The 18,496-nt window shown below is 43.0% G+C and overlaps 1 protein-coding gene across 3 annotated transcripts in view; it reads left to right on the forward strand.

Moving 5' to 3' along the window:
• Positions 1–4,597: 4,597 nt before the first annotated feature.
• LOC111975095 (myelin protein P0-like) overlaps positions 4,598–18,496 on the forward strand; it is a 27,620-nt gene continuing 13,721 nt past the window's right edge. For 2 of the 3 annotated variants that reach the window (XM_024003269.2, XM_024003267.1), the window contains exons 1-5: positions 4,599–4,772; positions 7,498–7,664; positions 8,841–9,054; positions 9,721–9,850; positions 10,251–10,299. In XM_024003269.2, coding sequence (XP_023859037.1) covers positions 4,727–4,772; positions 7,498–7,664; positions 8,841–9,054; positions 9,721–9,850; positions 10,251–10,299 — 606 coding nt within the window. In that variant the 5' untranslated portion in view covers positions 4,599–4,726. Of the gene's footprint in view, positions 4,773–7,497; positions 7,665–8,840; positions 9,055–9,720; positions 9,851–10,250; positions 10,300–18,496 lie in introns of all 3 variants that reach the window. The other variant, XM_024003268.3, reaches the window with a different exon arrangement.

Below are 18,496 nucleotides of genomic sequence, written 5' to 3' on the forward strand. Positions count from 1 at the left end.
CTCTGTGTTTTGTTTGATGGTTCTTGCACTTACCACATGACGTGTTTTATCACGCCTTGCTGTGAGAAGGTCTCTCTCTCTCTTCTCTCTCTCTTCTTCTCTCTCTCTCTCTCTCTCTCTCTCTCTCTCTCTGCTCTCTCTCTCTCTCTCTTTCTCTCTCTCTCTCTTCTCTCCTCTCTCTCTCTCTCTGTCTCTCTCTCTGTCTCTCTCTGTCCTTCTCTCTCTCTCATCTCTCTCTCTGTTCTCTTTGTCTTCTCTCTCGGGCTCTCTCTCTCGCCCTCCTCTCTCTCTCTCTCTCTCTCTCGGCTTCTCTCTCTCTCTCTCTCTTTCTCTCTCTCTCTGTCTTTCTTCGTGTGCCTTCTCTCTTTTCTCTCTTCCTCTCTCTCTCTCTTCTCCTCTCTCTCTTCTCTCTCTCTCTCTTCTCTCTCTCTCTCTTCCTCTCTCTCTCTCTCTCTCTCTCTCTCGCTCTCTTTCCTCTCTCTCTCTGTTCTTCTCTCTCTCTCTCTCTCTCTCTGTCCTCTCATTTCAATATAAGGGCTTTACTGGCATGGGAAACGTATGTTTATACTGCCAAAGCAAGCGAAATAGATAATTAACAYAAGTGAAATTAACAATATAAAATTAACAGTAAACATTACACTCACAAAAGTTCCAAAAGACATTTCAAATATCATATTATGTATATATACAGTGTTGTAATGATGTGCAAATAGTTAACTTGTTATGGCTAGGGTTAAAGTATAAAAGAGAAAATAAATAAACATAAATATGGGTTGTATTTACAATGGTGTTTGTTCTTCACTGGTTGCCCTTTTCTTGTGGCAACAGGTCACAAATCTTGCTGCTGTGATGACACACTGTGGTATTTCACCCAGTAGATATTGGAGTTTATCAAAATTGGGTTTGTTTTCGAAGTTTTGGTGGATCTTTGTAATCTGAGGGAAATATGTCTCTCTAATATGGTCATACATTTGGCAGGAGGTTAGGAAGTGCAGCTCAGTTTCCACTTAATTTTGTGGGCAGTGTGCCCATAGCCTGTCTTCTCTTGAGAGCCAGGTCTGCCTACGGCGGCCTTTCTCAATAGCAAGGCTATGCTCACTGAGTCTGTACATAGTCAAAGATTTCCTTAATTTTGGGTCAGTCACAGTGGTCAGGTATTCTGCCACTGTGTACTCTCGGTTTAGGGCCAAATAGCATTCTAGTTTGTTCTGTTTTTTGGTAAATTCTTTCCAATGTGTCAAGTAATTATCTTTTTGTTTTCTCATGATTTGGTTGAGTCTAATTGTGTTGCTGTCCTGTGGGGTCTGTTTGTGTTTGTGAACAGAGCCCCAGGACCAGCTTGCTTAGGGGACTCTTCCCCAGGTTCATCTCTTTGTAGGTTTTGCCTTTGTTATGGAAGGTTTGGGAATCTCTTCCTTTTAGGTGGTTGWAGAATTTWACSMCTCTTTTCTGTATTTTGATAATTAGCGGGTATCGGCCTAATTCTGCTCTACATCCATTATTTGGTGTTTTACGTTGTACACAGAGGATATTTTTGCWGAATTCTGCATGCAGTCTCAATTTGGTGTTTGTCCCATTTTGTGAATTCTTGCCCAGCTAGCAATGAGGAATCGGCCCTCATCCGGGGTGCCGGAACTAATGGGCCTGGAATCGGGTGTCGGACTCCGGCCCGGAATCAAAATGAATGACTGCCCAGAATCGGGCCGTTTCCATCTACCGGAATTCAGCCGACTTTGACGGCATCTTACCAGAAACCCCCAGAAGTGGCCCGATGCAAAWTTAAATACATTTATTCAAAATTACCCGATTTAGTCATTTTAAATATTACTATCTACATTTTATACATAAAAATTATACCCATCCACGGGYAAAAAATTGTGTCGGAGGAAACACCATACACTTGGTGACTGTGTCAGCGTGCATGCGCCTGGCCCGCCAGAGGAGTCGCTACAGCGCGATGGGACAAGGACATCCCGGCCGGCCAAACCCTTCCCTAACTRGGACGARGCRGGGCCAATTGTGCGTCGCAATTGGCCCGAGCCCCAAGTAATACATTTGGGCCAGATACCCCTCACCGGAATCGGCCCGAGCTCAATCCCCGCATCCTAGACATAAGTAATAATGCGGAAGGCGGCCCAGACTCGGGCCACATGACGTCGGGCGAGTCTGACTCTCAGCCGAGTGCTCCGACTCTCAGCCGGAATCAGCCCAGATCCACTATGCTAGCTGGGTGGTTGGTGAGCGGACCCCAGACCTCACAACCATAAAGGGCAATGGGTTCTATAACTGATTCATTTATGTTTAGCCAGATCCTATTTGGTATGTCGAATATTATGTTCCTRTTGATGGCATAGAAGGCCCTTCTTGCCTTGTCTCTCAGATCGTTCACAGCTTTGTGGAAGTTACCCGTGGCGCTGATGTTTAYGCCGAGGTATGTATAGTTTTTTTTGTGCTCTAGGGCAACGGTGTCTAGATGGAATTTTTATTCGTGGTCCTGGCYACTYGACCTTTTTTGGAACACCATTATTTTTCTCTTACTGAGACTTACTGTCAGGGCCCAGGTCTGGCAGAATCTGTGCAGAAGATCTAGGTGCTGCTGTAGGCCCTCCTTGGTTGGGGACAGAAGCACCAGATCATCCGCAAACAGTAGACATTTGACTTCAGATTCTAGTAGGGTGAGGGTGCTGCAGACTGTTCTAGTGCCATATTGGTTGGTGAACGGACCCCAGACCTCACAACCATAAAGGGCTCTCTCTCTCTCCCTCTCTCGTGTCTCTGTCTCTGTATCTCTCTTCTCTCTCTCTCTCCTCTCTCTCTCTCTCTCTCATCTCCTCTCTCTCTCTCTCTCTCTCTCTCTCTCTCTCTGTTCTCTCATGTCTCTACTCTGTCTCTGTCTCCTGTCTCTCTCTCTCTGCTCTCTCTGCTTCTCCTCTGTCCTCTCTCTCTGTCTCTGTCTCATGTCTCTCTCTCTCTCTCCCTCCTCTCTTCTCTTCTCTCTCTCTCTCTCTCTCTCTTGCTCTGTCTCTGTCTCTGTCTCTGTCTCGTCTCTCTCTCTCTCCCTCCCTGCACCAAATCGCTCCTTCCCTCTCATCTCTCTCTCTCATCTCTCATCTCTCCTCTCCTCATCTCCTCTCTCCTCATCTCTCTGTTCCTCTGTTCTCTGTCTCTGTCCTCTGTCTCTGTCTCGGTCTCTGTGCTCTCTGTCCTTGTCTCCATGGCTCTGTCTCTCCTCTGTCTCTACTCTCTTAATACAGTAGTTTGCCTTGGCAATCTCCATTCTGCCACTGCAGAAAACTTTGGAAGTTTGCCACACGTTCCTTTCAGTGGACAGATTTATAAACTATTTCCTGTTTCCTCTGCCTTATGGCAAGGCTTAATCATTTAGAACACACACTGAGCTAGATCTCTGCCATCAGGTCTAGTGAAGTGATCCGTCGGTCTGTTGTTGAAACGGAACCCTGCTCCTTACATAGTGCACTACTTTTGACAAGAGCCATCTATCCTCTGGCCCACTAGTTGTTCTCCCTATGGGCTCTGGTCAAAAGAAGTGCACTATATAGGGAATAGGGTGCCATTCGGGATGCAACCCTGGTCTAATGGGAAGCCACATGACATGTTCTGATAGGGAGAGGAGAGCGACCTAATAGTGGGTCAGCGGATAGCAGGAGTGTAATGTTAAACAATAGTCTCCGCATAGATTCAATCGACCCGCCGTAGATGTCACCGTCGGCTAAACMAATTGATATTTATGTCATATGACAGGTTGATGGATTGTGCATCCTCCTGGAGTGGATGGCTCTCGTACTTATAAACAAAACCTTTCTCTGCGTCTTTCCCACTCTCTCTGTCTGCGTTGGCTCTCATGTCTGTGTGTCCCAGTGTCCTCATGTCAACCCATCTATATATATCTGGTCTCTCTCTCTCTCTGTTTTACAGGAATAAGCGGAGTGGGAGCTCTGCAGAGGGAGGCAGGAGGAGAATACAACGCTTTGTCTGGATGGAGAGAGAGAGGAGAGAGAGAGGTTGGAGAGGAAGAAGGCGCCATTGAAAGACAGGCCAGTCTCCCCCTGTGCCTCTGTCCCTCTCTCCATTGAAAGACAGGCCAGTCTCCCCCTGTGCCCCTCTCTCCCTCCATTGTTTGTCTGCTAGACGTCAGCAAACAGGCAGGAATTCGGAGAGAGGGAGGAGAGAGAAAGGGAGAGAGGGAAGACTTGGGACCTTTGTTTTCCATTCCTCTCTCCGCATCCCGGTGGAAAAACAGGGGGATGATGGACAGGGTTACACTGACCTCGTTAGAGACCTGCTCCCCCAACCTTCTAATCAAGGACTGATTTAGACCTGGGACACCAGGTGGGTGCAATTAACTATCAGGTAGAACAGAAAACCTTAAGTACTCACGGCCTCCAGACTCAAATTTGAATACCCCTGTKCTGTCCCATAACACACAGGAAATGACATCATTCTGGGACAATACATGATGTGTTAAAGAGTGACGGTGTAGATTGTTATACATTTGAGGTGTAGGTGGAGAGAGGGAGAGAGGGAGGAATGGGCCGGGCCGTGGAGAGAGAGAGGGGTGTGGTTGGGTATAAACCCTGGGACAGTAGGGTTCTGTTGTTGTCCTCTGTCCTGGCACCCTGCATCACTCTGTCCTCTCTCTCCATCGCTCCATAGCGGGACTCCTCCATCTGCAACATCCCTTCAGGAACCCAAAGAGTCAGGAACCATGCTGACCATTTTGGCGCTGGCATCGGTCATACTGCTTGGAATAGGTAAAAATTGTATTTGATTTTGTCTTTATATATTCTTAAWCTCAGCCCTAACCCTAATTATTTTCACAATTATAAGGCCACAYTAATGTGAAGTGTAACTGCGTTCAATTTATGTGATTTATGGTTAAAAAAAAGTTCCTTCTAATATGTTAATTCTATGACTAAACCTTCTAATTTGATTGGTGAATAGTGCTGCCAGACCTTTATCAACATCTGGGTTAAAGGTCGAAGAGCACATAGGGTCAGTTACACAATTTGAATAAATAACAGATATGATGAATGATCTCCTATGCTTTACACAGGCTTGGTATTTCATTCTCAGCTGTACATTGAATTCATCCCGTCGGTCGCTGACTCTGGGTGACTCTGGGTGACTCTGGGTGTCTCTGGGTGACTCTGGGTGACTCTGGGCGACTGATATTGTTAGATATTAATTAAAGGGAAGGCAAGTAAAGGAAACCTGTCAGATGATTGGTTGGTCTTGTAATACATTGTTATGCGGATGTTATATTGTTGTGACGGAATTCCATAAGGCTCACAAAGTCAGAGTGAGGGTATCAATATTGGGACTCACTCTGAGACAGTGTGTTGACAGCATTTTTACACTTGAGCAGAGATCCTTTTTCTTTTCCCTGATTTTTTACAGCTTTGTCAAAATGTTTATTAAAAACGTCAAGTCTTATTCCATTGACATGTTCTCTGCTGGCTGACATCAGTTATTCAAGGACGCTGGAGTTGTGATCTGCTGAGAGTTTCAGCCTGTGAACATTTTTAATGTGCATTTTTTATATATCCACTACCGTTCAAAAGTTTGTGGTCACTTAGAAATGTCCTTGTTTTTGAAACAAATGCACATTTTCTGTCCATTAAAATAACATCAAATTGATCCGATATACAGTGTAGACATTGTTAATGTTGTAAATGACTATTGTAGCTGGAAACGGCTGATTTTTAATGGAATATCTACACAGGCGTACAGAGGCCCATTATCAGCAAACATCACTCCTGTGTTCCAGTGGCACATTGTGTTAGCTAATCCAAGTTTATTGATCATTAGAAATTGATCATTAGAAAACCCTTTTGCAATTATGTTAGCACAGCTGAAATCTGTTGTTCTGATTAAAGAAGCAATAAAACTGGCCTTCTTTAGACTAGTTGAATATCTGGAGCATCAGCAATTGTGGGTTCGATTACAGGCTCAAAATGTCCAGAAACAAAGAACTTTCTTCTGAAACTCGTCAGTCTATTCTTGTTCTGAGAAATTAATGCTATTCCGTGCCAAGAAACTGAAGATCTCGTACAACGCTGTGTACTACTCCCTTCACAGAACAGCCCAAACTGGCTCTAACCAGAATAGAAAGAGGAGTGGGAGGCCCCGGTGCACAACTGAGCAAGAGGACAAGTACATTAGAGTGTCTAGTTTGAGAAACAGACGCCTCACAAGTCCTCAACTGGCAGCTTCATTAAATAGTACCCACAAAACACCAGTCTCAACGTCAACAGTGAAGAGGCGACTTCGGGATGCTGGCCTTCTAGGCAGAGTTCCTCTGTCCAGTGTCTGTGTTCTTTTGCCCGTCTTAATCTTTTCTTTTATTGGCCAGTCTGAGATATGGCGTTTTCTTTGCAACTCTGCCTAGAAGGCCAGCATCCCGGAGTCGCCTCTTCACTGTTGACGTTGAGACTGGTGTTTTGCGGGTACTATTTAATGAAGCTGCCAGTTGAGGACTTGTGAGGCGTCTGTTTCTCAAACTAGACACTCTAATGTACTCCCACTCCTCTTTTCTAATGATCAATTAGCCTTTTAAAATAATAAACTTGGATTAGCTAACACAACGTGCCATTGGAACACAGGAGTGATGGTTGCTGATAATGGGCCTCTGTACACCTATGTAGATATTAACATTTACTATATTAGTTTTATATAGATTTTATTGCAAATACAGAATTTACATTCATATTTCAAGGACACAACATAGAAAAATAAGCTATGGATATTTCTATTCTGTGGATCGTTTTTGTTATGTTGCGCTTTTTAGTTAGTATCAATCAACTCCAATCTTTGTTGCCTGCCATCATAACTTGTGTTCATAGGGCCTTTTGCCCTTGGATAAACAGGGGTTGTGTGTGTATGGATGTTGAAGTGTATATAAAAGGTTTTGAAACCGAAGAAAAACGTTGAAAATAACATGTCTGTTCCACTAGGTCTACTTGTCCGTCTTGTCAAAGTAAATGAAATGGTCCATCCACACCATACTAGTTTTGAAGGTTGTGTTGGTTTATTGATGTGAATAAAAGGGGTTAGAACGATAGACTCGACAATAGTCTTGGAAGGATCCTCTTGAAAAAAACACCTTGCAACTCAAAAACATTCTCTACTCRACTCTATCCCGTTGTCTCTGTCTTATTACCCAGGGACAAAGTTTTGGCATGTGCAGCTTAGATTTTTCTTATTTAACCCTGCGTGCCGCAGTCCACTGTATCATCTTGTCTGTTTTTAAAGTATTGTCCTTTTATATCCCCAGAAAAATAGTTTTGGACCGTGCTGATCTTTCGTGTTTATATTTTTTTATTGAAAGCGCCATAAAAATGAACAATGGTGGAAACATACACACATAGATAGAATGCTACAATGGTGATGGGGTAAAAAAGGAAGAGTGAAAAGAGGTTATTATGAACCACATGAGTGTTCATCTTTCTCATTTAACCCCGTCTTTAACCCCTATAGTGCCCCAGCAGTCGGAGGCCATCGTCATCTACACGGGCTGGGAGCGTCACGCCCTAGTGGGGTCAGACATTCGTCTGTCATGTTCATTCTTCTCCTGGCGCTGGACTTCCGATGACGTCACCTTCTCCTGGAGCTACCGGGCCGACGGATCCAGGGACACCATCTCTGTATATAACCACCTCTTCTTTATCAATCCATTCTCTATCAATCCATTATCCTCCTATATCACTCCATCCTCTATCAATTCATTCTCTATCACTCCATTATCCTCCTCTATCCATTCTCTATCACTCCATTCTATATCACTCCATTATCCTCCTATATCCTTCTCTATCACTCCCTTCTCTATCAATCCATTATCCTCCTCTATCCTTCTCTAACACTCCATTCTCTAACACTCCATTCTCTATCACTCCATCCTCTGTCACTCCATTCTCTATCACTCCATTATCCTCCTATATCCTTCTCTATCACTCCATTTTTTATCACTCCATTCTCTATCAATCCATTATCCTCCTCTATCCTACTCTAACACTCCATTCTCTATCACTCCATCCTCTATCACTCCATTCTCTATCACTCCATTATCCTCCTCTATCATTCTCTATCACTCCATTCTCTATCACTCCATCCTCTATCACTCCATTCTCTATCATTCCATTATCCTCCTTTATCTTTCTCTAACAGGTTCATTCTCTATCATTCCATTATCCTTTTTTATCTTTCTCTATCACTCAGTCCTCATCTCCTTCTCATTGTACTCATCTCCCCATATCACCCTGACTAGAGCCCTGGTCAAAAGTAGTACACTAAATAGGGAATAGGGTGCTATTTAGGATGCAGACTCTCACTCGGTTCTCATCTCCTCCTCATTCCCGTCCTCTCACCTGGTGCCAGCTCTTTCATTTCAGTCTCTCTCACCTTATCTGACTGTTTCCATCTTATTATGTCTCTCTCCTCGTTGTGATTTGCCCTCCATGGCTCCCAATCTCCCCCTTTTATCCCCCCGTCTCTCTCTCTCCTACTCTCATTATCTATCTCCTTCTCTCCTCCGCTTTCATCTACCTCTTGCCTCCCTCTGAAATGATATCACTTCCTTCCTTCTTACTCCTCTCCAAAAAACAGTTAATGAACTTACAAGTCTCTTCTTTTAACACATTTCATCTCACACTGCTGTATGGGCTGGTCTAAAATGGCCCCTTAGTATTCCCTCATTTGAACCTTTACCAATACAAAAGTACTTCACTACATAGGGAATAGCATGCCATTTTGGATTCAACCTTAGCCTAGATGTAAAACCACACAAGAAAGAAACTGAATACCTTCCCTGTTCCGTGCTCCAGGTCTTTCACTACACTGGTGGAGCCCCCTATGTGGACAACAAGGGACAGTTCAGAGACAGGCTGGAGTTTGTGGGGAACCCCGGTCGCCGGGATGGATCCATCCTACTCAAGAACCTGGACTACGGAGACAACGGCACCTTCACCTGTGATGCCAAGAACCCGCCTGACATAGTGGGACGCGCCTCCAGTGTCAGACTGCTGGTCTTTGAAAAAGGTGAGAGCATTACTAGCCTGAGGATCAGTCTGATGTCACACTCCCTGCTTTGGTATGACAAGTCGTGACAAAGGAACGGCATGAAGGCACCAACAGATCTGGGAACGGGTTATAGAATTACATATATACAGTTCCTAGGAATAGATATTGGCATCCTAGTAACATGCCTAATAAATCCATCTGCCATCTTGGTCAGGAAAACTTCAATTCTAGAAATGGATCAAATTATATCTAGGTTTATACAGACAGGTCTATTTCATCAACCACTGTAGTGAATTAAAGGGTCCGTCATCACAATCAGAAGCAGCGCAGTGCCACAATCATCCAGAATCATGATCAGAATTCTAAATCAGACTGCACACTTAAGCAAGCCCTGATTTGTGCTAATATGTTGTTTAATGTCAAAGTGTTTTCTTGTCTTCTTCATATTTCTCTCCATCCCTCCCTCTCTCTTTTCATCCTCATTGCTCTTGCTATATTTGACAATTTCTTTCTTTCTTTCTTTCTTTCTTTCTTTCTTTCTTTCCTTCTTTCTTTCCTTCTTTCTTTCCTTCTTTCTTTCCTTCTTTCTTTCCTTCTTTCTTTCCTTCTTTCTTTCCTTCTTTCTTTGTTTCTCTCTCTCTCTCGCTCTCTCTTTCTCCACCCCCCTTCCCTTCACTCTCTCAGTTCCCATCCAGGCCGGAGTGATCACGGGGTCCATCATCGGTGCGGTGCTGGGTCTGTTGGTGCTCGTCGTGGTCATCTACTATCTCATGAGGTTCCTGGTGGCCCGCAGAGTCTTCAACCTCAGTGTCAGGTCAGTGTCCCTGTGCCTGGGTCTGAGGCCCAAGCTTGAGCTCCTTCTGTATGGCTTAGCTGTCACTGGGTCGTCTTTTTCTGATTGAACAGATAGAGAGAGAGGATGGAAGTGCAGAAAGTTAGGGACAGGTTGTGTCAAAGCTAGCCATGTGTGTCAGAGGCTGAGGCATTACCCCTAGACCAGCCCTCTGCACAGGAAAGAAGTTGACCTCTATTGATACTTTACAGTCTATCTATGTTGCTGTGTCTCATAACCTAGCGGGAGAAACAGTGCTGTGTTCTTTGCGATAGCTATAAGGCAGGCAGTACTATACGGTTACAGGAGCAGTACATCCCTTTGACCACCGGAGGCAGAGGTTCTACATCCTCCTAACTTGGTTCTCTTTTGTTTCCTCCAGCAAACATGGAAAGAAAGGGAAGGGTAAAGAGGGATCACAGCAGAGACAGGTAAGTCCTCTCAGCGTCGACTCAATCACAATGATTTCACAACGTTAGCATCTCACTCACAATAACTACACAACGACAGTACCTCACTCACAATAACTACACAATCCACGACAGTACCTCACTCACTCACAAGACAACTACACATAACGACAGTACCTCACTACAAATAACTACACAACAACAGTACCTCACTCACAATAACTACACAACGACAGTACCTCACGCACAATAACTACACACGACAGTACTCACTCACAAACACACACATCGACAGTACCTCACTCACAATAACTACACAACGACAGTACCTCACTCACAATAACTACACAACGACAGTACCTCACTCACAAATAACTACACATCGACAGTACCTCACTCACAAAACTACACATCGACAGTACCTCACTCACAATAACTACACAACGACAGTACCTCACTCACAATAACTACACAACCGACAGTACCTCACTCACAATAACTACACATCGACAGTACCTCACTCACAATAAACTACAAACACGAGTACCTCACTCACAATAACTACACAACGACAGTACCTCACTCACAAAACAACTACAACACGACAGTACCTCACTCCACAAAACTACACATCGACAGTACCCACTCAAAAACTACACAACGACAGTACCTCACTCACAATAACTACACAACCGACAGTACCTCACTCACAAACAACTACACAACGACAGTACCTCACTCACAATAACTACATCGACAGTACCTCACTCACAAACTACACCACACATACCTCAACTCAACAATAACTACACAACGACAGTACCTCACTCACAATAACTACACAACGACAGTACCCACTCACAAAACTACACAACGACAGTACCTCACTCACAAAACTACACACGACAGTAACCGCACTCACAACAAACACAACATCGAAGTACCTCACTCACAACAAACTACACAACCGACAGTGACCTCACTCACAACAACTACACAACGACAGTACCTCACTCACAAAAACTACACATCGACAGTACCTCACTCAACAACAACTACACAACGACAGTACCTCACTCACAACAACTACACAACGACAGTACCTCACTCACAATAACTACACATCGACAGTACCTCACTCACAACAACTACACAACAACAGCAGTTCAATCACAACAACAACAGCTCACAACTACAGCACACAAGTGCCATACAACACAAGTCATGTCAGAGTACAGCACCTATATAACAGCTCATACTATAACAACATGGTTACACACAGTCCCAGAACCACACAGTCCCAGAACCACACAGTCCCAGAACCACACAGTCCCAGAAACACTCAAGCTAAAGTACCACCCCTCCCATCTCTTATCCCTCCCCCCCCTTCATTTTAAACCTCCTCAAAGGCCAGACAAACACAATGGGTAAATAGCTTTAAGGCATAATGATAATAACACAGAAGAGCAGCACTGTGAAATGGCTGCAGCAAGGTCCTGTTGTACAGTAATTCAATTCCCTGTGAATGGAACTGATTTGCTCTCAGTGGGAGAGAAAGGAGAATACGAGGGAGACCTGCTGATTCTACCTCCTTTGAGCCAAATGTAAATCACTGGCCCATTATTGGCTCACAGTTATCCCAAATTACACAGAGTCACACTGCGGATAAGTGCAGGGCTTGGGGATGGATAGCTCTTAGGCTGCGTCCCAAAATGGCACCCTGTTCCCTATACACTGCACTACTTTTGACCAGAATAGTGCACTATATAGGGAATAGGGTGCCATTTTGGGACATGACCTTAGTATTGGATTAATAAAACACTCATTATTTCTTGTGTGCTTTTGGGATTACCAGCAGTTCCTCCAGGGCGAATCAAGTTGTATTATTTTGGGAGAGAGATTTCTTGTTAAATAGATGATGATGTATGACATGCTGTTAAACTACAAACACCTAAAGACCTATTATTCCATCCTATCGATCAGTTCAGCTCCGTCTAAAAATGAAATGAACTAAGACATCTTAATGGAAGTAGTCAAAGGAATAGGTTTGCAAAATTCGGGTAACTTGAAAAAAATATCCAGGATTTCCTGAAGCAGGAATTTGGGGAAAACCTGTACATTTTGTGACCTTTTACAGAATTATACAACCCTACCAAGGGAAAGTGTGGCATGTAGTCACTTTCTTATAGCATTGTTCAGAAACATACATATTAAAGCAAGTATGCAGCTAGCGAATAAACTGTAGCACTGTGTGGTGGGCTTGCGGCTGGAGGTCAGTACAGTATCAGGGGTTAGAGGCAGGGGTCCTTCTGTCTACCTCAGTACCAGAGGGATCTCTAATTCTCATCTTTACACAGCTCACTGGCTGCCTCCCAAATGGAATCCTATTCCCTATATATCAGGGGTAGGCAACTAGATTCAGCTGCGGGCTGATTTTTGTTGGAACGGATGGTCTGGGGGCCGGAACAGAATTATAACAATATGTACACTGTTAATTGACCACAACTAAGCCCAGAAAGATATTGTATTTGAAAATATATAAAAATTCATACCTTGATTACATTGAGACACGATCACATATCTCTTTTTTTATCCGTGAGAATACTTGGGAACATATTTCCTACATTAGACACATTTTTTTGTTGAATTCCTGGTAATTTTACAGTCTTTATTGACAAAAAACGAAGAAAATAAATAAATAAATAAATCACTCGCTGGTCAGTTTTGGACATGGGCCACCTGTTGCTGACCACTGACCCATATAGTCTACTACTAGCAGAACTCTATGGGCCTTGGTCAAAAGCAAAATACTATTTTAGTAATAGTGTTAAATCCTCTGTATCCTGTGTATGTGAACAATAAACATAGATTTTTGTCAAAACTAGTCGACTATATGGGGAACTGAGTGCTACTTGGAACGCACACACTGTCACATGACTGACAGTCAGTTTGAGTTGCAGTCAGTCACACAACGCCCGGAGGTTGGCTGCATAAATGAATAATAAAACACAAAGCCAAAGGTTTCTGAAATATAAACTTGAAGTCTCCCCATGTGTGATTCATTTCTCCTCACTATGGCTGCTCTCTTTTAAACCTACAGTATGTAAACACGTTTACAGGTTAAACATACAGTATGTTAACAGGTTAAACCTACAGTATGTAAACAGGTTTACAGGTTAAACATACAGTATGTTAACACGTTTACAGGTTAAACCTACAGTATGTTTACAGGTTAAACCTACAGTATGTTTACAGGTTTACAGGTAAACCTACAGTATGTTTACAGGTTTAAACCTACAGTATGTTAACATGTATTACAGGTTAAACCTACAGTATGTTTACACGTTTACAGGTTAAACCTACAGTATGTTAACAGGTTTACAGTTAAACCTACAGTATGTTACAGGTTAACCTACAGTATGTAACAGGTTTACAGGTTAAACCTACAGTATGTTTACAGGTTTACAGGTTAAACCTACAGTATGTTTACAGGTTAAACTACAGTATGTAAACATGTTTACAGGTTAAACTACAGTATGTTAACACGTTTACAGGTTAAACCTACAGTTTGTTACAGGTTAAACCTACAGTATGTTAACAGGTTAAACATACAGTATGTTAACATGTTTACAGGTTAAACCTACAGTATGTTAACACATTTACAGGTTAAACCTACAGTAGTTTACAGGTTAAACCTACAGTATGGTTACAGGTTAACTACAGTATGTTAACAGTTAAACATTACAGCTATGTAACAGTTTACAGGTTAAACATACAGTATGTAAACATGTTACAGGTAAACCTACAGTATTAACACTTTACAGTTAAACCTACAGTATTTTACAGTTTACAGTTAAACCTACAGTATGTTACAGGTTAAACATACAGTATGTAAACATGTTTACAGGTAACCTACAGTGTGTTAACACGTTTACAGGTTAAACATACAGTATGTTACAGGTTTACAGTTAAACCTACAGTATGTTAACACGTTTACAGGTTAAACCTACAGTATGTTTACAGTTAAACCTACAGTATGTTTACACGTTTACAGGTTAAACATACAGTATGTTTACAGGTTAACCTACAGTATGTAAACATGTTTACAGGTTAAAACATACAGTATGTAACATGTTTACAGGTTAAACCTACAGTATGTTTACAGGTTTAAAACCACAGTATGTTAACACGTTTACAGGTTAAACCTACAGTATGTTTACAGGTTAACATACAGTATGTAAACACGTTTACAGGTTAAACCTACAGTATGTTTACAGGTTTACAGGTTAAACCTACAGTATGTTTACAGGTTAACAAACAGTATGTAAACATGTTTACAGGTTAACTACAGTATGTTTACACGTTTACAGGTTAAACCTACAGTATGTTACAGGTTTACAGGTTAAACCTACAGTATGTTAACAGGTAAACCTACAGTATGTTTACAGTTAAACATACAGTATGTAAACATGTTTACAGGTTAAACCTACAGTATGTTAACAGGTTTACAGGTTAAACCTACAGTATGTTTACAGTTTACAGGTTAAACCTACAGTATGTTTACAGGTTAAACATACAGTATGTAAACATGTTTACAGGTAAACATACAGTATGTAAATACGTTTACAGGTTAAACTACAGTATGTAAATACGTTTATAGGTTAAACATACAGTATGTAAACAGGTACAGGTTAAACCTACAGTATGTTTACAGGTTAAACATACAGTATGTAAATACGTTTACAGTTAAACCTACAGTATGTAAATACGTTATAGGTTAAACCTACAGTATGTTAACACGTTTACAGGGTTTCTAATGTAGGTTTACTTACACTTAAAACAGCCTTATCTACATCCAAATGTCATCCTATGCAGTACATAGTGCACTACTTTTTACCAGAGTCCTTTGGCCCCTAGACAAAATAGTGCACTATACAGTATAGGAATAAGGTCCATTGGACACGAATAGGGTTTTCATATAGATATAGTTACAGTCGTAAAACGTCCCGTTTGATCAAAACAGCCTTATTTAGTGCTACGCTGACTCGCCACAATGTTTATCCACACTGTATCTTCATTATTTCTGTTTGCTGGGCTTGCACAATGATAACTGCGTCCCAAATGCACCCTATTCCCTCTAAGTGCACTACTTTGACCAGAGCCTCTATAGTGCACTACTTTTGACCAGGCCTCTATAGTGCACTACTTTTGACCAGAGCCTCTATAGTGGCACTACTTTTGACCAGAGCCTCTATAGTGCACTACTTTTGACCAGAGCCTCTATAGTGCACTACTTTGACCAGAGCCTCTATAGCACTACTTTTGACCAGAGCCTCTATAGTGCACTACTTTTGACCAGAGCCTCTATAGTGCACTACTTTTGACCAGAGCCTCTATAGTGCACTACTTTTGACCAGAGCCTCTATAGTGCACTACTTTTGACCAGAGCCTCTATAGTGCACTACTTTTGACCAACCTCTATAGTGCACTACTTTGACCAGCCTCTATAGTGCACTACTTTTGACCAGGCCCTATGAGGATATTTTAGTTATTTTATTTTACCTTTATTTTAGGAGGGAGTCACCATTATAGGGTACCATTCAAAAGTATGCACTATTATATAGGCAATAGCGTCCATTTGGGATGCAGATATCGTGTGGCTTCTTCATTCACCATTACTGAGGGCGGGAGGGAGGGAGGGAGGGAACAGCTAGTATCTGACTGCCCTGGAGGCTGAAGCAGCATCACACAATCAGGCTGTACTGGAATGATAATACAGTGCATTTAATATTAATCCCAGCTAACGCACCATCCCCACCCATTCTCTCCCGCCATCCCTCCACTCCTTCCTCTCTCTCACTGACTCATTCACATTCTCTTTATCCAGGCGCTGTCTTCCCCTTTCTTTCAGTCACACCTCCCTCCTTCTCCTGTCTGTCTATCCTTTGTCTTTTCTCTCCAGATGGCCGTGAGAAGCCCTGTCTTTCTGTCTCTGTCTCTTCTCTGTCTCTGTCTCTGTCTCTGTCTCTGTCTCTGTCTCTGTCTCCACAGGTGACGGTTAGTCGTTAGCGTTTGGCTCAGTTTATGTTTAACTGATCCATCCTCTAATCAATCTCTACCTCTCTACCTGTCTCTACCTCTCTACCTGTCCTCTACCTGTCTCTACCTGTCTCTACCTCTAACTGTCTTACCTGTCTCTACCTCTTCTATCTGTCTCTACTGTCCTACCTCTCTACCTGTCTCTACTCTCTTTCTACCTCTACCTGTCTCTACCTGCTACCGTCTACCTGTCTTCTCTACCTCTCTACCTGTCTCTACCTCTCTAACTATATTTCTACCTCTCTACCTGTCTCACATGTCTCTACCTCTCTACCTGTCTCTACCTGTCTCTACGTGTCTCTACCTCTAACCTGTTCTCTACCTCTCTATCTCTCTACCTGTCTCTACCTGTCTCTACCTCTCTGTCTACCTCTCTACCTGTCTCTACCTCTCTACCTGTCTCTACCTCTCTACCTGTCTCTACCTGTTTCTACCTGTCTTTCTACCTCTCACCTGTCTCTACCCGTCTCTAACTCTCTTTCTACCTCTCTACCTGTTCTCTACATGTCTCTACCCTCTCTACCTGTCTCTACCTGTCTCTCACCTTCACCTCTCTACCTCTCTACCTTCTCTTACCTGTCTCTACCTCTCTCTACCTTCTCTACCTCTCTACCTTCTCTACCTCTATTTCTACTCTCTACCTCTCTACCTGTCTCTACCTCTATTTCTACCTGTCTACCTCTCTACCTCTCTTTCTACCTCTCTTTTCTACCTGTCTACCTCTCTACATGCTACTCTCTACCTGTCTACCTCTCTTTCTACCTGTTCTACCTCTCTTTCTACCTCTCTTTCTACCTCTCTACCTCTCTTCTACCTCTCTACCTCTCTTCTACCGCTCTACCTCTCTTTCTACCTCCCTACCTTGTCTCCTTCTTTCTCTACTGCCTCTACCTCTCTACCTGCCTCTACCTCTCTACCTGTCTCTCTACCTCCCTACCTGTCCCTCTTCCTCTCTACCTGTCTCTCTACCTCCCTACCCGTCTCTCTTCCTCTCTACCTGTCTTTCTACCTGTCTCTCTTCCTCTCTACCTGTCTCTACCTCTCTACCTGTCTCTACCTCTCTACCTGTCTCTCTACCTCTCTACCTGTTTCTACTTCTCTACCTGTCTCTCTACCTGTCTCTACCTGTCTCTACCTGTCTCTCTACCTGTCTCTACCCACCTCTACATGTCTCTCTGCCTGTCTCTCTGTTTGTCAGTGAGCTGTGTTAGTATTCAGGCAGGGGCTTAGCTCCTAAACCCTTCCCTAGTCACCTTCTAACTAATTTCTCTGTCTGTCAGTGAGCTGTGTTAGTATTCAGGCAGGGACTTAGCTCTTACACCCCTCCCTAGTCACCTTCTGACTGATTTATCTGGCTGCGTCCAAAATGGCACCCTGTTCCCTATGGGCCTGGTCAAAAGTAGTGCACTATATAGGTACGGGCCCTGGTCAAAAGTAGTGCACTATATAGGTACGGGCCCTGGTCAAAAGTAGTGCACTGTATACTGCAAATGCAAAACTCACTAACTACGAATTTGGTAAAATGTCTTTGATCTGTTGTAATGACACAAGAACAAGCCAGTTGATCAAAATATATCATAGTGTCAGAAATTGCTGTCTGTCTAGACAGAAAAATACTTTGAAGTCAGATTTAGCCTTTGTTGTGCAGTAGCAGGGAATAGGGTATAGGGAATAGTGTATAATGAATAGGGTATAGGGAATAGGTTTTAGGGAATAGGGTATAGGGAATAGGGTGCCATTTAGGATGCAAAATCTGTCTGTAGCCACTGTAACTAGAGCCATGTACCTACCCTGTACCCTGTCCATAGCCCCTGTAACTAGAGCCATGTACCTACCCGTTACCCTGTCCATAGCCACTGTAACTAGAGCCATGTACCTACCCTGTACATTTACATTTACATTTAAGTCATTTAGCAGACGCTCTTATCCAGAGCGACTTACAAATTGGTGCATTCACCTTATGATATCCAGTGGAACAACCACTTTACAATAGTGCATCTAACTCTTTTAAGGGGGGGGGGGTTAGAAGGATTACTTATTCCTATCCTAGGTATTCCTTAAAGAGGTGGGGTTTCAGGTGTCTCCGGAAGGTGGTGATTGACTCCGCTGACCTGGCGTC

This window comes from Salvelinus sp. IW2-2015, linkage group LG15, assembly GCF_002910315.2.
Source record: "Salvelinus sp. IW2-2015 linkage group LG15, ASM291031v2, whole genome shotgun sequence".
NCBI lineage: Eukaryota > Metazoa > Chordata > Actinopteri > Salmoniformes > Salmonidae > Salvelinus > Salvelinus sp. IW2-2015.